Source organism: Filicampus tigris, chromosome 7, assembly GCF_054856515.1.
Source record: "Filicampus tigris isolate MCC_2025a chromosome 7, RoL_Ftig_1.0, whole genome shotgun sequence".
In the NCBI taxonomy this organism is placed as follows: Eukaryota; Metazoa; Chordata; class Actinopteri; order Syngnathiformes; family Syngnathidae; genus Filicampus; species Filicampus tigris.
In genome coordinates, this window is record NC_141223.1 from 25,572,601 (window position 1) to 25,589,556 (window position 16,956).

General features: G+C 40.2%; 1 protein-coding gene across 1 annotated transcript; it reads right to left on the minus strand.

Annotated features, from left to right (window-relative positions):
- Positions 1-7,315: 7,315 nt before the first annotated feature.
- LOC147145368 (mucin-5AC-like) lies at positions 7,316-15,397 on the minus strand. The gene is made up of 14 exons (XM_086036081.1): positions 15,385-15,397; positions 14,842-14,868; positions 14,315-14,495; positions 13,531-13,640; positions 11,471-11,642; positions 11,267-11,379; positions 10,369-10,540; positions 10,033-10,142; positions 9,660-9,831; positions 9,352-9,461; positions 8,453-8,624; positions 8,149-8,258; positions 7,878-8,049; positions 7,316-7,573 (listed from the first exon to the last, which is right to left on the minus strand). Exons 1-14 carry the CDS (start codon positions 15,395-15,397, stop codon positions 7,477-7,479), a joined length of 1,731 nt encoding a protein of 576 aa, XP_085892207.1. The 3' UTR covers positions 7,316-7,476.
- Positions 15,398-16,956: the final 1,559 nt, after the last annotated feature.

The window sequence follows — 16,956 nt, forward strand, 5'->3', positions numbered from 1 at the left end:
GCTTCAAGTCAAGTGGTGTTTGACACACTGATGTGAAGTCGGCTCATTTACATGAATCAGTGAATAAGTAGCAGAACTCGATCCCCAACAATCATAGTTTCTATTTTTGGGTTAAGAAATTAGTGTTGAGTTGTTTGTCATTCAGATATTTAAAATATAAAGAAACAATGGTGTTTTGTTTCGGAATGGGCTAAATGTAGTGGGGCTTCGGAACGTGTCTCAAGCAAAAGTGGACGTGCCAAATGAAGCCCTGATTCGGGGGTGTATCGGGTCCAAAAAAAAAATCACGTGACCGATGACAAAAGAGGCCTCGGTGGAGGATTTCATTGGTTCATTCAACATATCGTTTCCTCTTAACAAAACAAAGCCTCAGTATATGCAGATGACACCATTGGTTCATTCAATGTATCGTTGCCTAATGACAACTCGAGACCTTGCGCTACTTTGCAGGTGTTGTCGGCGTTTGTAGTGATCTTGAATTTAGTTGGGGTTAGGGAGTCACACTACGTTAGAAAAGAAAACTCGGAGTGCCAAAGTAGCTGTCTATCAGTTTTCAGTCATTTTTTAAATGTTATGTTCTTTGTGTATTCATCAAACTTAGGAGCTTTTTGGGGGGAAGGCACAGTTCATAATATAGCGCACTGTCAAACACGAGACCATGGGTTCGATCCTCCTTTGATCTTGATTTTTAAATTCAAATCTATTTAGGCTTATTTTACTAATTATGTTATGGATATTATTTAGGACTCAATTTTTTCCCTATACACCTTCAGTACTGTTAAAACTGCAATACTGCTACTTATTGTCGTTTAGTAACTGTTAAGCCTAAAATTTTACTTCATTCTGTGTATACTTATAGCGTACTGCTTGATGGCGCCATAGAGCAAATGAAACAAGATTGCTTAAAACCATGTGCAAACCACTTGGCCGGGAATTACTGTTGTCCCACCACTTTGAAGTAGGTGGAAACTAGATTGTAGTACATTTTATTGACCACCTGATGGCACTAAATAGTAAATGAATCCTAAACATGTGCCGGCACAGTTGACTGAAAGTATTAATTGATGGGAATCTACAGCCGTGGCCGTTCTGAGAATGATACAAATACAGTATTCATTTTCACAAAGTCTATTTCCTCATTTTTTTATTATGGAAACTGTCATGTACTCTGGGATGTTGTGAAGGGTGATCAAACGAATTGCAATTAATTTCAAAGTCCCTCTTTGCCATATAAATGAATAAATTAATTCAGCCGTAGGATCGGAGCACCACCAGTGCAGAACTAGCTGAGGAATTTCAGCGGGCAGGTATGAGTGCATCTGCAAAGACTTATGGAGTATAGCCTGGTGTCAAGAAGGGCTGCAAAGAAGCCACTGCTCTCCAGGAAAAACATTAGGGACCGACTGATATACTGCAAAAGGTGCAAGGATTGGACTGCTGAGGACTGAGGTAAAGTCATTTTGTCTGATGAATCCCCTTTCCAATTGTTTGGGCTATCTGGAAAAAAGCTTGTCTGCATGGAGAAGAAAAGGTCAACGCTACCATCGCTCCTGTGTCATTACAACAGTATCCAGAAGCCATTTATGTGTGGGTTTGCATCTCAGCCCAGGCGCTGGGCTCACTCACAATTTTGCCTCAGAACACAGTCAAGAATAAAGAATGGTACGAAAACATCCTCAGAGAGCAACTACTCCCAACCATCCTAGAACAGCTTAGTGAAGAGCAATACCATTCTTAACATGATGGAGCACCTTGTCATAAGAAAAAAAATGATAACGTTGTGGCTCAGGGAACAAAACACTGAAATTTGGGGTCCATGGCCAGGAAACTCCCCAGACCTGAATCCCATTGAGAACTTGTGGTCAATCCCCAAGAGGCCGGTGGGCAAACAAAAACTCACAAATTCTGACCAACTCCAAGCATTTGATTCTCCAAGAATCAGTTGGTAGTCAGAAACGCTAATGGAAGCCAGTTTAAAATCATAGGCAGATCGGCCTACTATTTTTTGCGGCTGGACAAAAAGGTGGATGGACGGACGGCGGAAGGGCAACCCTGTAGGCGATAAACGGACCGCAAAATAGTATTTATATATTTGTATATATATTTATATTTGTATACAATGTGTTACATACATGTAAGCTAAAAATGCTGCAAGTGTTTAAATAGCGCGGTCTGTGACTCCGTGTAATGGCGTCGAGGAAGTATGACGCAGCAACTTAAAGGGATCTGTAAAGAACTATGGGTTCATTTGTCAAATATTCAATAATATCGGACCTTTGTTTTTGACTTCCTGTTATAGCTGAAGTTTTACTTTGGAGGATACGCATGGAGTTAACGGCTGATTAGACGGTGAACTGACAGTACATGTCGAAACGATTCTGAAGTAAAACCTTTCATCAGACGACAAAATTTACTGTTCAAAGATACTTCGCCCAATTGAAAGTGGCAACAAGGTGAATATTTGTGTTTATCTGTTTATAGATTTATGTTTGTGATTTGAATATCCATTTAATTAACCGCAATTTACACATATGGAGATACGTGTGACTCATGGCTTCATTTTTTTATTTTCTATTTCTTACGGTGTAAGAGGTTTATGTATGAAATAAAAAGAATTAAAAGGAAACTTCTGACCACTAGTAAAGCGTCATCATTTCAACCGACGCTACAGGATCAGAGCCGACACGGTCTATTTTTCAATAACAAGCTCAATTTATGTATTTTTTTATCATCAGGAAAATGATATTAGCTTGCATTTGAACTTTTATCAATTTGTTTGGGAGATATCAGTACAAAACTAACGTGTTCAGGAACGCCTACAATTAATGAGCAATTTGACCACACACCCCCTCCCCCCATGCCTTGTGTGATGTCACGACGGGGAGCGATTATATTTTGCTATTCAAAGTCATTGTAAATAACATCGCTAATATTGTCAAAATAACGGGGATCAATCGGCCCCAATACACGTGGACACCTCTACTTGGGCCCATTTCAACCTCTGAAAACTAAAAAAATATGGCGAGTTTCGTTCAAATATTTTCAGAGACTGATTATCACATGCCTATACTAGTTCACAGAAATGTAGGTGATAAACGGTTACGGTTTGTAACGTTTCGGGTTAGTGCGGTGAAGAGGAAAAGATGAGGCAAAAAAAGTACACAACTACGCCAATGCTGGGATATTAAAAAAAAGCCAGTCGTTTATTCACACACACGAAAAAAACAAGCCCGGTAGAAGGTCCGCTAAATCATACATGACAAAGCAGATTCATCCACACTTCACCTTGCGTCACAAAGATGGTTGACAAGCAAAAACAGTGAGACTGCAACGTACGTCCATCTCCTTCGAAGTCTAGCCACCAACTGGCGGGAAGTCACGGCGGCAACCTACACATAGGCGCCAGCCTACACATAGGCGCCAGCCTATGACATCACTTGTTGGCGACAATTAACTAAAGTACCCATTGCATTTGTAACAGGTTTTCAGACGTAGAGTTGTCATTGTGTTATGAATGTCAATCAGCTGCTGTGTGTGTGACACAGAGGTCGTGTCCGTGGCGTATTGAATGATGTGTTCGACACAGAGGTCGTGTCCGTGGCGTATTGAATGATGTGTTCAGGCATCAAAAGAGCACGGAAATGCATATACTGACTGAAGTTGAAAATGAATGAAATTGTTTTAATGGCTGTAAAAGTTTGTGCATGGCATGTATGGGAGGTACATTCAATTTGGCTGCCCTTTAAAGGCACTTTTGACCCGTTGCGCTGCTCATGCTGCCAACCCCTCTCTCTTTCACACACTCGCGAGTCAAACTTTATAACTTTTTGGATTAGTAGCACTATCCCACTGAGCGGTGAACAATTGCGAGTGTTTTCGAAGACGGTGAATGTTGCGTTCACGTCAGAGTTCCCCAGGGTTTGTTAAATGTCGCCAGACGTTAGTTAATAGTTTGCCCGCTAACAGTTTTAGTGATTTTTCTTGTCGCAAGAAAATTTTGATCATTTTCAAAATTCCTTTGCGACAAGAAAAGTCTGCCAAACGTAGGGTTGCCAACCGTCCCTTGAAAAACGGAATCGTCCCGTATTTAGGAACGTAAGTACACGTCCCGTATTGAGTTGTAAAGGGACGTAGTTTGTCCCGTAATATCGGCAGAGTAAAAAATAATCTGTAAAATGTCGATGGAATTAATGAACAACAGTTCCCTTTATATGACAATTTACGGTAACGGTCCTAGGCCCTCCCCTGCTCTGTGACCAATGAGGTGACAGCACATTCGGGCATATTAGGATACAGAATCTGCTTATCTTATTGGTCGAGGTAATGTCGCTTGCCAAAGTAGATAGCGGAAGTCAACAAAGCAGCATTACAAATTTGTTGTCCACCAGGCAATGCCAGAGATCGATATGGTATGTAAAGAATTGTTTGTTTTTTTAACCATCCAATCAAGGTTAATATGGGGATGTGCAATGAATGTCATCATTGCATGGACAAACAACATACAGGTATAATAATTTGGGGGTGTAATAAACAGGTACAATTGATTGACATGTACATTAAATAGATTAATAATACATAAACGTAATAAATTGATGAATAATAAATAAAGAATACACACACAGCCTTACATTTATTACAAGTTCAAACAGATATGCATAATTTTTACTGTACATGCAGTCGATATACTACACTTTTACTATAAATATAGTAAAAAAAAAACAAGTAAAAATGTTTACATTATTGTTCTCTTTTATGAACAGTAAGTGGACAAATATGTGAAAAAGTCCTGCTGAACTGATTAAAGGTGAGCTCATTTTGATCCTCAACTATGACAGGTCTTGCTCAGCGTTTTACTCTGCAGTAGTCAAAGACGTTTCTGTCAAGGCTCGTTGCCGATGGCAACACGTAGTGGAAATTCTGATAGGATGACAATACAACCTTCTAAATTTTAGATTAATAAATATATTACATATATATATGAATTAATTGCAAATATCACTACTTTCTATACATCTATCTTGAGGATCGATACTTAAAATTGAAGACTTTGGATCGGAATATCGATATTTGTGTATCGATACGCCCATCCCTAGTTGAAGGCAGTCAGGTCGGCCGTCCCTGCCGATGAGGTGTCCCTTATTTATTTTTCCGGGAGTTGGCAACCCTAGCCAAACGAATGTGAACATTCGCAACCTTGAACAAACCCTGACGAACCCTGACGCGAATGCGCATTTTTCTACCTTCGCCAAGAATTGGAAATGTTCGCCCCTCAGTGGGTCTTAAATTAGTTTTATCTTAACAAATTTCAAGCTGACTTCCACAACATTTTACCTTTTAAAAGCCACAGACAGGTTTTCACACACAAACACATGTCAAAATACAGAGGTGGGAGGAGTAAGTCACAAATGTGCAAGTCACAAGTAAGTCTCAAGTCGTAACCTTCAAGTCTCAAGTAAGTCCGAGTCTGTGGAAAAAAAATAAATCCAAGTCCAGTTGCCACCAAGTCATTACTTGTTTCAAGCAAGTCATAAGTCAAGTCATAAAATCTTGCTCAGTAAAACATGTATTAGAGTGATACAATTTTTTTCACAGTTTCTACTACAAAAAATACATTATCTCTAAAAATGAACATTGACAGCTCTAAAAATAAAATGAAAAACAATTGATTTGTAAAATGAATTTCTACACTGAAATTATTTAGAACAATGCGTGTTATTTTTTTCATACTAACGTTTATGAGTGACACTGTTAATGTGATAAATACTGAAACAAATTGAAAAAAATGGCTGGACTAAGCATGGCCGGAAGTCGATTTTAGTCCGGCCCACTAATCGGCTCTCATGCATGTGATGTGCTCGCGAGGTGGCAAAAACATCATTTTCCTGATAAAAGAAATACATACATTGAGCTTGTCATTGAAAAATGAACCGTCCCGGCTGGATGATCACATTAAGTATGCGACCAGCGACTGGTGAGCTAAACTGTCGCACTAACCTAGCTAGCTTCGGCTCTCAGGCTTATGCTGTATGTGTCTAGGGTTGCCAAACGTCCCTTGAAAAACGGAAAACTTGTCAAGTCATGAAGTTCAAATCTAAGTCAAGTCGAGTCACTTAGATACTAAGTCTCAAGTCAAGTCATTCCCATGTTTTTGCCAAGCAAGTCGCAAGTCCTGTAAATAGTAGCTCGAGTCTGATGCGAGTCAAGTCATATAACTCGAATCCCCCATCTCCGCCAAAATATATATCTCTATATTGACAAAGGGACACTTTGGGTATCAACGGGCAAAAGGGAACGTGCCAGGGCATCCCCTCTCCCCCACACACCCTCTGCACAAAATACAGTTGTAATCAAAAGTTTACATACACTTGTAAAGATGTTTTTAGTCATCATCAGATGTGGGCATTTCACTAAATTTTGCTGGTCCGTCAATCGTCATTCATCATCCATCAGCGGCCTGGGTACCTGTCTGCCATTCGTCAGTCCATCATTTTTCATGACAAACTCATTTGCAATCGTCAGTCTGTCATTCAATTCGTGAGTTAAGTCCGTCAGTTAGTCCGTCAGTAGTTCGTCCATCGGTCCGTCAGTCCATCAGTCCTCCCCCGGACCCCCACCCCAGTTTGATCTTGATCATGTTTTGATCTTGGCGTGTGGCTGTACACCACACACGGTACGTTCAAAACTGTTAAGTCTGGTTCACACGTCGGGATTTTAAAATTATCGACCAACTTCTTAACTCTGAGAGCCCCCACACACGACTAGAAAAACGCATATTACAGTTTTGAACCTACCGTGTGTGGTGTGCAGCCACACTGCATGATCAACGCATCACACACAAACCGATTCATTCACGGATATTCTCAAGTCAGACGGGAATCTTGCAAAACCCCTCAGGATTAAACTAGACTTTGCAGTGAACAAACATGGCAGATGAAAAAGCAGAAGGGGTCTCAGGTCGTGTCTTGACAGTGGCGCTAGATTGCGAAGTAGTTTTAGTGGGGAAAAAAAAGTGGCACAGAAAGAAAAGACGTTGGGCTCCGTTTCGGCATGACTATTTTCATTTTGGATTCCCACCGCGCTTCTTCGCCGCCCCATCACCACGCTTTCTGATTGGCTGTACGTCACTGCCAACTGGCTCGTTTGTCCTAGGGGCACAGCGCACAGTCGGGCCAAAAAAAATCCAAAAAGTCGAATATCCTCGATTTGAGGTCGGACGTCCTTCTAAGCGGCCGAGATCAGGCTCAGCACACCACACAGAAGAATTATCTGATAAGATTATCTTTGGAGCCATTAAAAGAGTCGGCCCCCAACCTATGATTGTCATACTGTTAAGAATCACAAAAATTACAACACAATATTCTCAGTAACAGATCTAACAGATGGTGTGGGCAAATATTTCTGATTATATCAAAAATGGCAATAAGAAAGAGTTCATTAACACGTTTACAGTATACAGGTTTTGACTAACATTACACTTCAGTCACACCGGCATCCAAAGCGAACTTTATAGTCATAGCATTGTTTACTTTGCTGGTCTTCGTTGCGACAGGCAAATCCCTCAGTGGCACTATATCTGAAAAATGATTAAAATGCATTTGTCAAATAGTACACTGTACAAAATATATCAAATTGAATTTTCATATTAGGGTTAATTTAAAACTAAAACATCCATGGGGTTGTTCAAACCAACAAATGAGAGCACCAGTTCGGTTGGTAAAAAAAGTTATTTTGAAGCCCTATTGTGACTAATTTCAACAAGCAACTTAAATATCCAAAAGATCATTTCATGATAGTTGATGACCTCTGGGTATTTGGAGAAGCTGAAAAAAAAACCATTCACAGTCCAATGTATTGTTTTTACCATGAAGCCAACTTACATGTAGGGTACCTGGCCGGTGTACGCAAAAGGATAACCCTCATATGCAGTGACAACTTCGATGTCGATAGGGTGTTCGCAGATATCAAGATTATTTGGCTTCAGGTGGGATAGGAGCTCAAAGTCTCCTGTTCCATGTGGGTCATCGTGGTTAAACCATTGGGTGTAGCACACTGTTCGGTAGACATTATTAGGAGTCTTTTCATGAAATATTTTTCAATAATCTTTGAAATAATTATATGTACAGTTTCTAAATATGACTATTGACTTACCATGCGCTTGGCAGAAGCTAAGGGGGCACCTAAAGCGCACTTCGTAGTCAGAACAACGCCCCTTGTCCTGGTCTGAATTTTTACAGATGAAACCTGTTTCTGTGTCAGCTCTGCATAGACAATTAAGAGGACAGTTATTGCAATGGGCTTAGTTACAGCTTCAGTCTCGTCTTTGTTTTTGTTTGAACTGAGAATGAGTCTATTATAGGGCACCTTAATAGTTCGTTTCATGGTTGTGAGTTAGTGATATTTTTTTTTCCCAAGACAATGTACGTGAGGTCTTTGTTGTGCATCTGGTACTCACATATGGATCACATCGCCTGTTGAATCTACACTGGCTCCAGATGTTGTCCGGGCTTCAATGGAAGCTGGCATGTCACACATTTTTGATGGGAATTTCTTCCGAATTGCACAAATCTGTTCAAAGTCACCACCTTTTCTGGGAGTGTCGACATTAAACCACTCAGTCCAACATTCTAAAGCCATTGTCCAAGAAGAGGGAGAAGATGAGTAGAAATAGGAACATAATTAGTGAAATATAAACCACAATTGTCCTGTGACATGCTCACACATTAAGTTTCAGCACACTTTCTCATTAAATAGCATGCAAAAGTGTGTCCAAGGCTGGAAAAGTGACAATTGTTTAATTATAGGCAAAGTCATGATAATCCTACTCCAAAGTAGGATCAGCAACGCATATTAATAATTTACACTACTCTTCAAGGAAGGCATGCAATTTTTTGGAGCAAGCGTTTCAGGGCATTTTTGTTGTGGTTGTTGTTTTAACCTTAGTCTTAATCAGACACAGTAGCTATGGTTTTAAATGCAGAGGTTACATTTTATGTTCATCAAGTGCAGATTTTGCGATGCACTGTACAGGCGAACTACCGGTAGATGGATATTCCATAAGACTATATGACCATTGGATGACTTTCTATCAGAAATACAATGTTGCTCTCCTTAAAAGAAGGCCTTTACAAAAATGTCTGGGACCCACTACGTTAGGGCATTGTGTTGATTTGTCTGTCAATGGACTCAAGTCAAATTTCATCATTATGTCTCACATGCACTTCACAAGACACTTTGTGGGTGGTCTCAAGGATCAAGCACCTGATCTTTAGAATACCAGAAGGCATTCATAATGAGTGTTTTTCTCCTAACTTTGACTTTCAGTTGACTAAGAAACAATTGAACCTTGGTTACCTGGTGGTTTGCAGAAATCGAGGGGACACCTGAAACGGACACGATAATCCGCGCACATGCCATGCTTCTGATCGTAATTTTGGCATATGAATCCTGTCTCGGCGTCGGCTCTGTTGGAAAAGAGAATTGGGTCAATCTTATATACTTTACAGTCGGTTCATATATGACTACAGAAATCTTTAAAAAAATTGGCCTTCAACTGTTTGCTCTAAATGTGGATATTTTTGGTATTAATACATGCTCCTCTCACCAAAAGTTAATGCGCGGTAGACGTGAAAGAGTTAACCAGTGATGGATCGAGTACTTACACATGAATCACATTCCCAGTTGAAGCCACACTGAACCCATGTATAGTTTCAACTTCAATTTGAAATGGTGTCAGGCAGATTGCATATGGATATATGTGACGCAGCTGATAAAGGGTCTCATAGTCTCCTGCACCAGAGGGGTCGTCTTGATCAAGCCATGGAGTCCAGCATTCTGGAGCAATCACAAAAGGAGGTACATTGCAATCGTTGGTGAATAAAAGAATGATATGAAATTACTGGTAATTCTGGAGCACTGTTAAAAAAAAAAAATGCATCAGTATATTTGTGAAATAATTGATAAACATTTTCACCTGCCTTGTTTTGTCATTAGCTTATCACAACTTTGAATGCATAGTTGATTACATATGATTACCGTGCTCGTTGCAAAATTCGTTGGGACATATGAAACGAACTTGATAATCAGAGCAGTGTCCTTTTTTCTGGTCTTCATTTTTACAGATAAACCCAGTAGTTGCGTCCACTCTGCAGAAATGAAAGTAGTCACGTGAACCAAATCAAAACAATGTAATAGTTTTAGATGTATTTTTGAGGGAAAAGGAAGTTCCTAAATAAACCTAGCAGATCTGATTGGACTGAATAGTAGTTTACACATGTACCTCAACAGGAAGATGCAATTTAAGCGTTATGCTTGCTTGACTCCCAGAAAATGATCATAAACGTGTACATTTGCGGTGGATCTAGTACTTACACAGCAATGACATCCCCTGTTGAAGACAGAGTATTTCCAGCGACAGTTGTGACCTCAATGTCAAGCGGAAATGGGCAAATTTCATTTGGGTGCTCAAGCCGGAGTTTCTCGAGTAGCTCGAAGTCTCCCTTCCCACCAGGGTTGTCTCGATCGTACCATGGTGTCTTGCATGCTAAAGAAATACATCCATAAAACATTGTGGTAAATTTGTATTTTTTCTTGAATTCAACTGTAAAAGCACATCATTTTATTTTCCAAACCTACTGCAAAATGTGTGGTGTTTACATGGAGTAATTAACAGATGCGATCGGTGTAAAAACGCGTGGGTGTTACTTCCGGCGCACAGAGAAGTCTCACCCCTGAAGGCTGTCTGCGCTCGGCGTAAAAACAGGTGCATCGTCATTTTCATGCTGGCCTAGGTCAGCGTGTTTATGAATTTTGTGGGTAAATACCAAAAGTAAGAAAACCCCACTCATGCGCATATTTAGACTGCGCTTTGCACTAGACTTGAGCTTGGAACCTTGGTTACCTGGCGGTTTTGGGTAAAATGTACTTTTAGTAATAAAAATCAAAACGTAATGAAGGAAAATGAAGGGAAATACTGTAGTTATAAACACACAAACAGAAAAATCGCTAACTAATAGAAGAGCCTATAGGCCGGTCTGCCTATCATTTCAAACGGGCTTCTGCTTGCGTTTCCGTCTACAAACTTCGCACAACTTCCCCACCGTGGCATGGAAGCGTCACCGCAATATGGAAGTCTCATCGCCAAATGTTTGCGACACAACTACATGTGTCTCCTCTGAAATGTTCAAAGTGAGGAAAAGGTGTACTGTAAAAAAAAAAAAAAAAAAAGCCTTTGACCGGCTGAAATTTACTGTAGTGTATTATACCTTACCTTTTGGTTCGCAGAATTCAAGGGGGCACAAGAAACGAACTTTATAATCTGCACAATGACCATCGTTTGGCTGGTCACAATTTCTACAAACAAATCCTACGTCTGTGTCAGCTCTAGAGACAAATGGCAGACTCAATCAGTATTGATCTAAAATACATGTAAGCACTTTATGTCAACAACATTTGTAATTCATCCTGTACTTACGCCAAAATCACATCGCCTGTTGAACTAAGATTGGCTCCAGATGTCGTTTTGACCCCAATTTTAATTGGATGGTCGCAGATCTTCCATGGGTGTTCTCTGTGCAGGTCAGGAAGAGTTTCAAAATCTCCATGACCAGAGGGGTTGTCTCGATCAAACCATGGAGTCCAGCATTCTAGAGTGATCATTTAAGCAGGGTTGTCAAACTTATTGTTGTTGCGGGCCACATTGCAGTTATGGTATCCTTTGGAGAGCAATTATGACTGATTTTGAACCCAAATTAATGTCTTTTTGCCTTATACAAACACCACAAATTGATGAATAACTACTTTGGAAATCAGAGGACAGTAGAAACGGTTTGTTCAAATGTTATAAACATTCATTTTAAACAATTCACTTTAAAAGAGGGATTGGTAACAAAAAAAATACTTTTTTAAAGTGAAGACAATATTTTTTGCAAAAAAAAAAAAAAAGTGAAGTCGATGCACATAATTTGCTTTTGTGGGTCACATAAAATCATGTGGCGGGCCAGATCTGGCCCCTTGGCCTTGAGTTTGAGACCTGTGATTTAAAAGGTGGCACATGTTTTTAGGTCAGAGTAGAGAGACATGAGACATATCTCATTTCTTCGATTTCTTTGTTGAACTTCCAGCTGTCTCTTTTTATAGCTTAATGGCAGTGGACTTAGATCACGTTATAACATGACAGCTAGTTGTTAATAATAATAATCCACTAATATGAATTGTAATAATAATGCTAATATTGGCGGCAAAGTAGTTGACTGGTTAGCTCACAGTTCAGAGGTCGTGGGTTCGAATCCGACCCCGGCCTTCCTGTGTGGAGTTTGCATGTCTCCCCATGCCTGCGTGGGTTTTCTCCGGGTACTCCGGTTTCCTCACACATTCCAAAAAAACATGCATGGTAGGTCAATTGGACACTCTAAATTGCCCCTAGGTGAGACTGTGAGTGTAAGTGTTTGTTTGCCTCTGTGTGCCCTGCGATTGCCTGGCAACCAGTTTAGGGTGTTCCCTGCCTACTGCCCGAAGGCTCCAGCACGCGACTCGTGACTCTTATGAAGGTAAGCAGATTGCATAATGGATGGATGCTAATAATGATAATAATAATAATGATTAATAATAATCAGAGCTGGGCACTTGACCATTTTTTGCCGATCCGGCCGCGACCCTCCACCCCTTGACTTGACCCTCCAGCCATATTCATAAACATTGTCAGCCCCCGCCCCATTCCGCCCCCCAACCCAAAAAAAAAAAAACCAATGACCGTGATTGACGTCGCTGCGGGAGAGAAGCTAACGGCAGAGGCTTTTTAAGGATCATTAGCTGGCTAATTTACTATTCGCACCAGCTGTGGACACGCTTCAAATGCGGCAGTAGTATTTACCCAACTGCTTGCTTCCTTGCATTGCGAGCCCCGGGGTTGGATTTGTCGTACTGTATAATTATTTGGGTCAAATATTTATAGAGAAGAGTCGTAGAAGAAGAAGTCGCAGAAGTCGTAGTTAAGTTACTTATTTATTTTGCACACTTTCCCTCCTTCCCGGCCTTCAAAATAAAAGCATACCAGCAAACCACTATACACTGCAGGTTTGCTATGGCGTATTTCCGGAAGTAGTGAACGCCAGAAAAAGTGTATCAACTCCACCTTGATGTGCTAGCGTCTGAATATACTCGTGGACACAAATTGTGTTGAAACAAGTCGCGGGGCATCGCTTCAAAAAGACAGCCAATAACTTCAAATATACATTTTGTAAATAAAGATTGTAATATTGAAAAGCCAAGTATTCTTTTCAGTTGTCATTTGAGAACAACTGCTGTAGACTGTTTTGACTTGACAACATTAAAGCATGTAGATTGACCAGAACAGACATGCAGACAGTCATTGCTCCTTCAGTGCATATACTGTAGTACAAAACAGGTTTACAAGTCACATTGCTGTGAAAATACTCAGTTTTTAGCTTGTTTTAGTGAAGTTGACAGTTAAAGAAAGTCTGCATCTCACCTAAGCTATAAGTACTTCATTTTTTTTTATGGATAAATGATTACCTTCATGAGGGCAGAAACTGAGGGGGCACTGAAAACGAACTTCATAATCCGAGCAATTTCCACTTAATTGGTCTTCATTTCTACAGATGAATCCTTTGCTCGTGTCAGATCTGCAGGGATGGCCAAAGACAGTCGATTTAGACACATACACACTTTCAGTTTGGGGCGGGATAGCCCTCTTTCTGTTCCTGTCACTGACCCCCACAAAAATTGTGAGAATTGTCCGTAAAACTGGGGCCTATCTCAGCTGACATTGGGCGAGATCTGTTTTCCAGCCATTTGCAGGGTACATATGTTGTCACATCCCCAAAGATAATTTCAATCTTTGCTTTTCTACTGCTTGATGGACTTGGCTGTCTTCTGTTTGGACTTCAGAAAGTAACAAGTACTGTATAAATACTTTCTTTGTTTGCCCTTGCTCTGGGTGACTTTGGCTGCTGCCTTCCTTCCTTTTCTTTCTCCATCTTTCTCCATCTTTCTTTCTTTCTTTCTTTCTCCATCTTTCTCCATCTTTCTTTCTTTCTTTCTTTCTTTCTTTCTTTCTTTCTTTCTTTCTTTCTTTCTTTCTTTGTTTATATCACAGCCATGACTTAAACTGTCTTCAGTGTGTTCAATGCTCCAGAATTCAATAAGAATTTTAAATATTGCCTGACAATGATTATAAAAGGTTGGTTCTTTGTTGAAACCTTTTTTTGTCACAACATAACCTCTTGAATGTACAAAGTACACTTCAGCTAAGAAAAAATGTAACAGTGTGTATATTTGCGCTGCAACCGGTACTTACTTATGGATCGTCTCGCCTGTTGAAGCCACGCTGTCTCCAGATAAAGTCCGAGCCTCAATTTGAATTGGCACATGGCAGATTTCCATCGGGTTTGCAAGGCGCAGTTGCTTGAGAGTCTCAAAGTCTCCTTTTCCAGACTCGGGGTTGTCGCGATCAAACCATTTAGTCCAACATTCTCTCTCTTTCATCCAGGAGACAGAAGGTGGAGTTGGTGTGTATGTAGAGTCATGGAACGAGATTAACAAAATTAGTTTGACGCAGCGCGTGGATTAAAAAACAAAAATCTTAAAATACAATGTGATTAAAATCATTCATAATCACTTGGAGATCAAAGGTCTGAAAGTGTGAACCACATTTGAGCGAAGAGAAAAAGATTCAAGTGCAATAAATGTCACATCAGATATCTATATTACATGTACTTATATACTCTTATGTGAGTCCAACCTATAGTAGGTGTTTGGGTTTTGAAGTTTGAGACCCCATTCCGTAGCTATATGCAGAATGAACATAATGAGTAGCATGCTTACGCTTGCCGCTGGCTTGCACGTGATTTCCTGGAAAAATACATACACAAAAAGATGCATATTTTTAATGTTTGTTTTATTGAGTTATCCAATGCTGTGTGTGTGTTCGAGAGCTGCGAGTGGACTATACAGGCGACGTGGTTCAGATGTAGTATGCTCTGTTCGCCCCCGGGTATCGGTCAGAACGCAATGAGTGAAGAGGTGGATTTGGCAGCTTTAATCTTGTAGAAAAGACAGGTAGCAAACAATGCGAGGATGCAGGAGTTCCTATAAGGCATCTATGTGTGAAAGTGTGAGTGTGCACTCTAAAAACAGTTGGGTTATTTCACTAACCCATCCATCCATTATCGATACCAATTTTTGGATTGTTTGTGTTGGGTCAAAATTCTGGGTCATCTCTTAAAAATTAACCCAGTTGTTGGTTCAAATAAACTATATATTGGGTTATATGCCAGTAATGTTTTATGTTGGGTCAAAAATCAACCTTAGAGGCCCATACACAGGTGCCTGATGTACACTTTAATGAAGTATGACTGCCGGCCATACCAGCCACCGACATACCGTTCATATGTCTACACACGCAGCATCGTGGTCAAGTCAACGACACTTTTGACATTTGAATTTCTTCATTCATCACACAAGTACTTCACACATTGTAATCTTTTGAAAACGTGTTGCCTTGTAAATGAGCGTGTGTGTTGGACAGGACGAGTGCTGGAATCGTAAAAAAAGAAAAAAAAAAGGCATAAGTCTGCCGCCATTGTAGGATGTGACACTTTACAAGAACGTGCGTGCGTTCTCCAAATAATGTTCCATATTAACTTTATGTGTTTACTGTAATCCACAGGAACATTTTTATGATTACCAGAGTGGTTCTGGTTACCTTGCTTGGAGATTGAAAACTGTTGAGCGTAACTCTCCTCAAGAGGTCAATATATCTCAACACACTGTTCAGGATAGACCCACAACTCATCACAGCCCGTGTGAAAGTGTGAGACAGTTGTCTGGTGATGACCACAACTAAGCAATGCTTGTTTTGACGAACTGAAATCATTTGTTTAAAATTTTTCAAATTAATCTATCTCATGGACTGATTTTCATTTTCTGGCTGACAGCCTATCAGACTGATTGTTTCTGACACCACTTTGCAGACTGCCGTTGGTGTCTTATTCATTCAATTCATATCTAAAGCACCATGACACAAAATATATGAATTTGATACAATTCTAAACGTTACTTTTTAACTTAGATTTGTTCTCACTTCCTCCGTGAATGTGCTGAACAAAATTCTGGACACGTATGCATTCTACTTTAGAAACCATAACTGAGGACCGCACAACAAACAATGACCTAGAGTGTGTGTGGTTTTGTGTTCGGGGACGCACACAAAAACAGCAGCACCGAACGCATCCTGTAATGGTGGCGGACAGCACATTAACTGCTGCGCAATAAGTTGTAGGCAATTACCGCGTATGCCTCGCACTTCCCGCTAGAGTACCTTTCTAGGAGTGTGCGTGGGTGTGGGGGTGCGTGTGTGTAAAATGCATCTGACAGATAGATGAAAACATGTTAAACAGAGGCATGAGCAGGCCACGGTTGCATTTCTTAAAAAGGATCTTACCAGTATGCAGAAACACAAGTGCAATCCCCAACTGTTGGACAACATGTAACATTAGATGCTGTGTACTGTGTTATGTTAAATGTAACACTCTATTAAATGTTGGAAGTGGAAAAAAATATATATATACATTACCCATTTCCTCATCATTGGAGATTTCATATTTCACAGCAAGGGAGGGATTTTTCTTTAAAAAAAAAAAAATCTTTACATTATAAGCATTTATTAGATTAGCCCTAATAACCCACACCACGAGATTGAAACACGTCCGTGGAGCTTTATCCTGAGAGATTGCAAAAGAAGGTCTAATCCGTCCAAAGTGGTCAATACACTTATCCTGCCTTGGCCACCTACCCACAGTGGGGGTTGACCCATGTGACAATGTGTGACCCTCACCGTCTTAACTGAAGTCAACTAATATGTGCCAAGGTTGTCATAGAGAAGGGAAGCCAAGCACAAGCAAGGGAAAGGCCACAGAAAAATACACTCTAAATATAGTT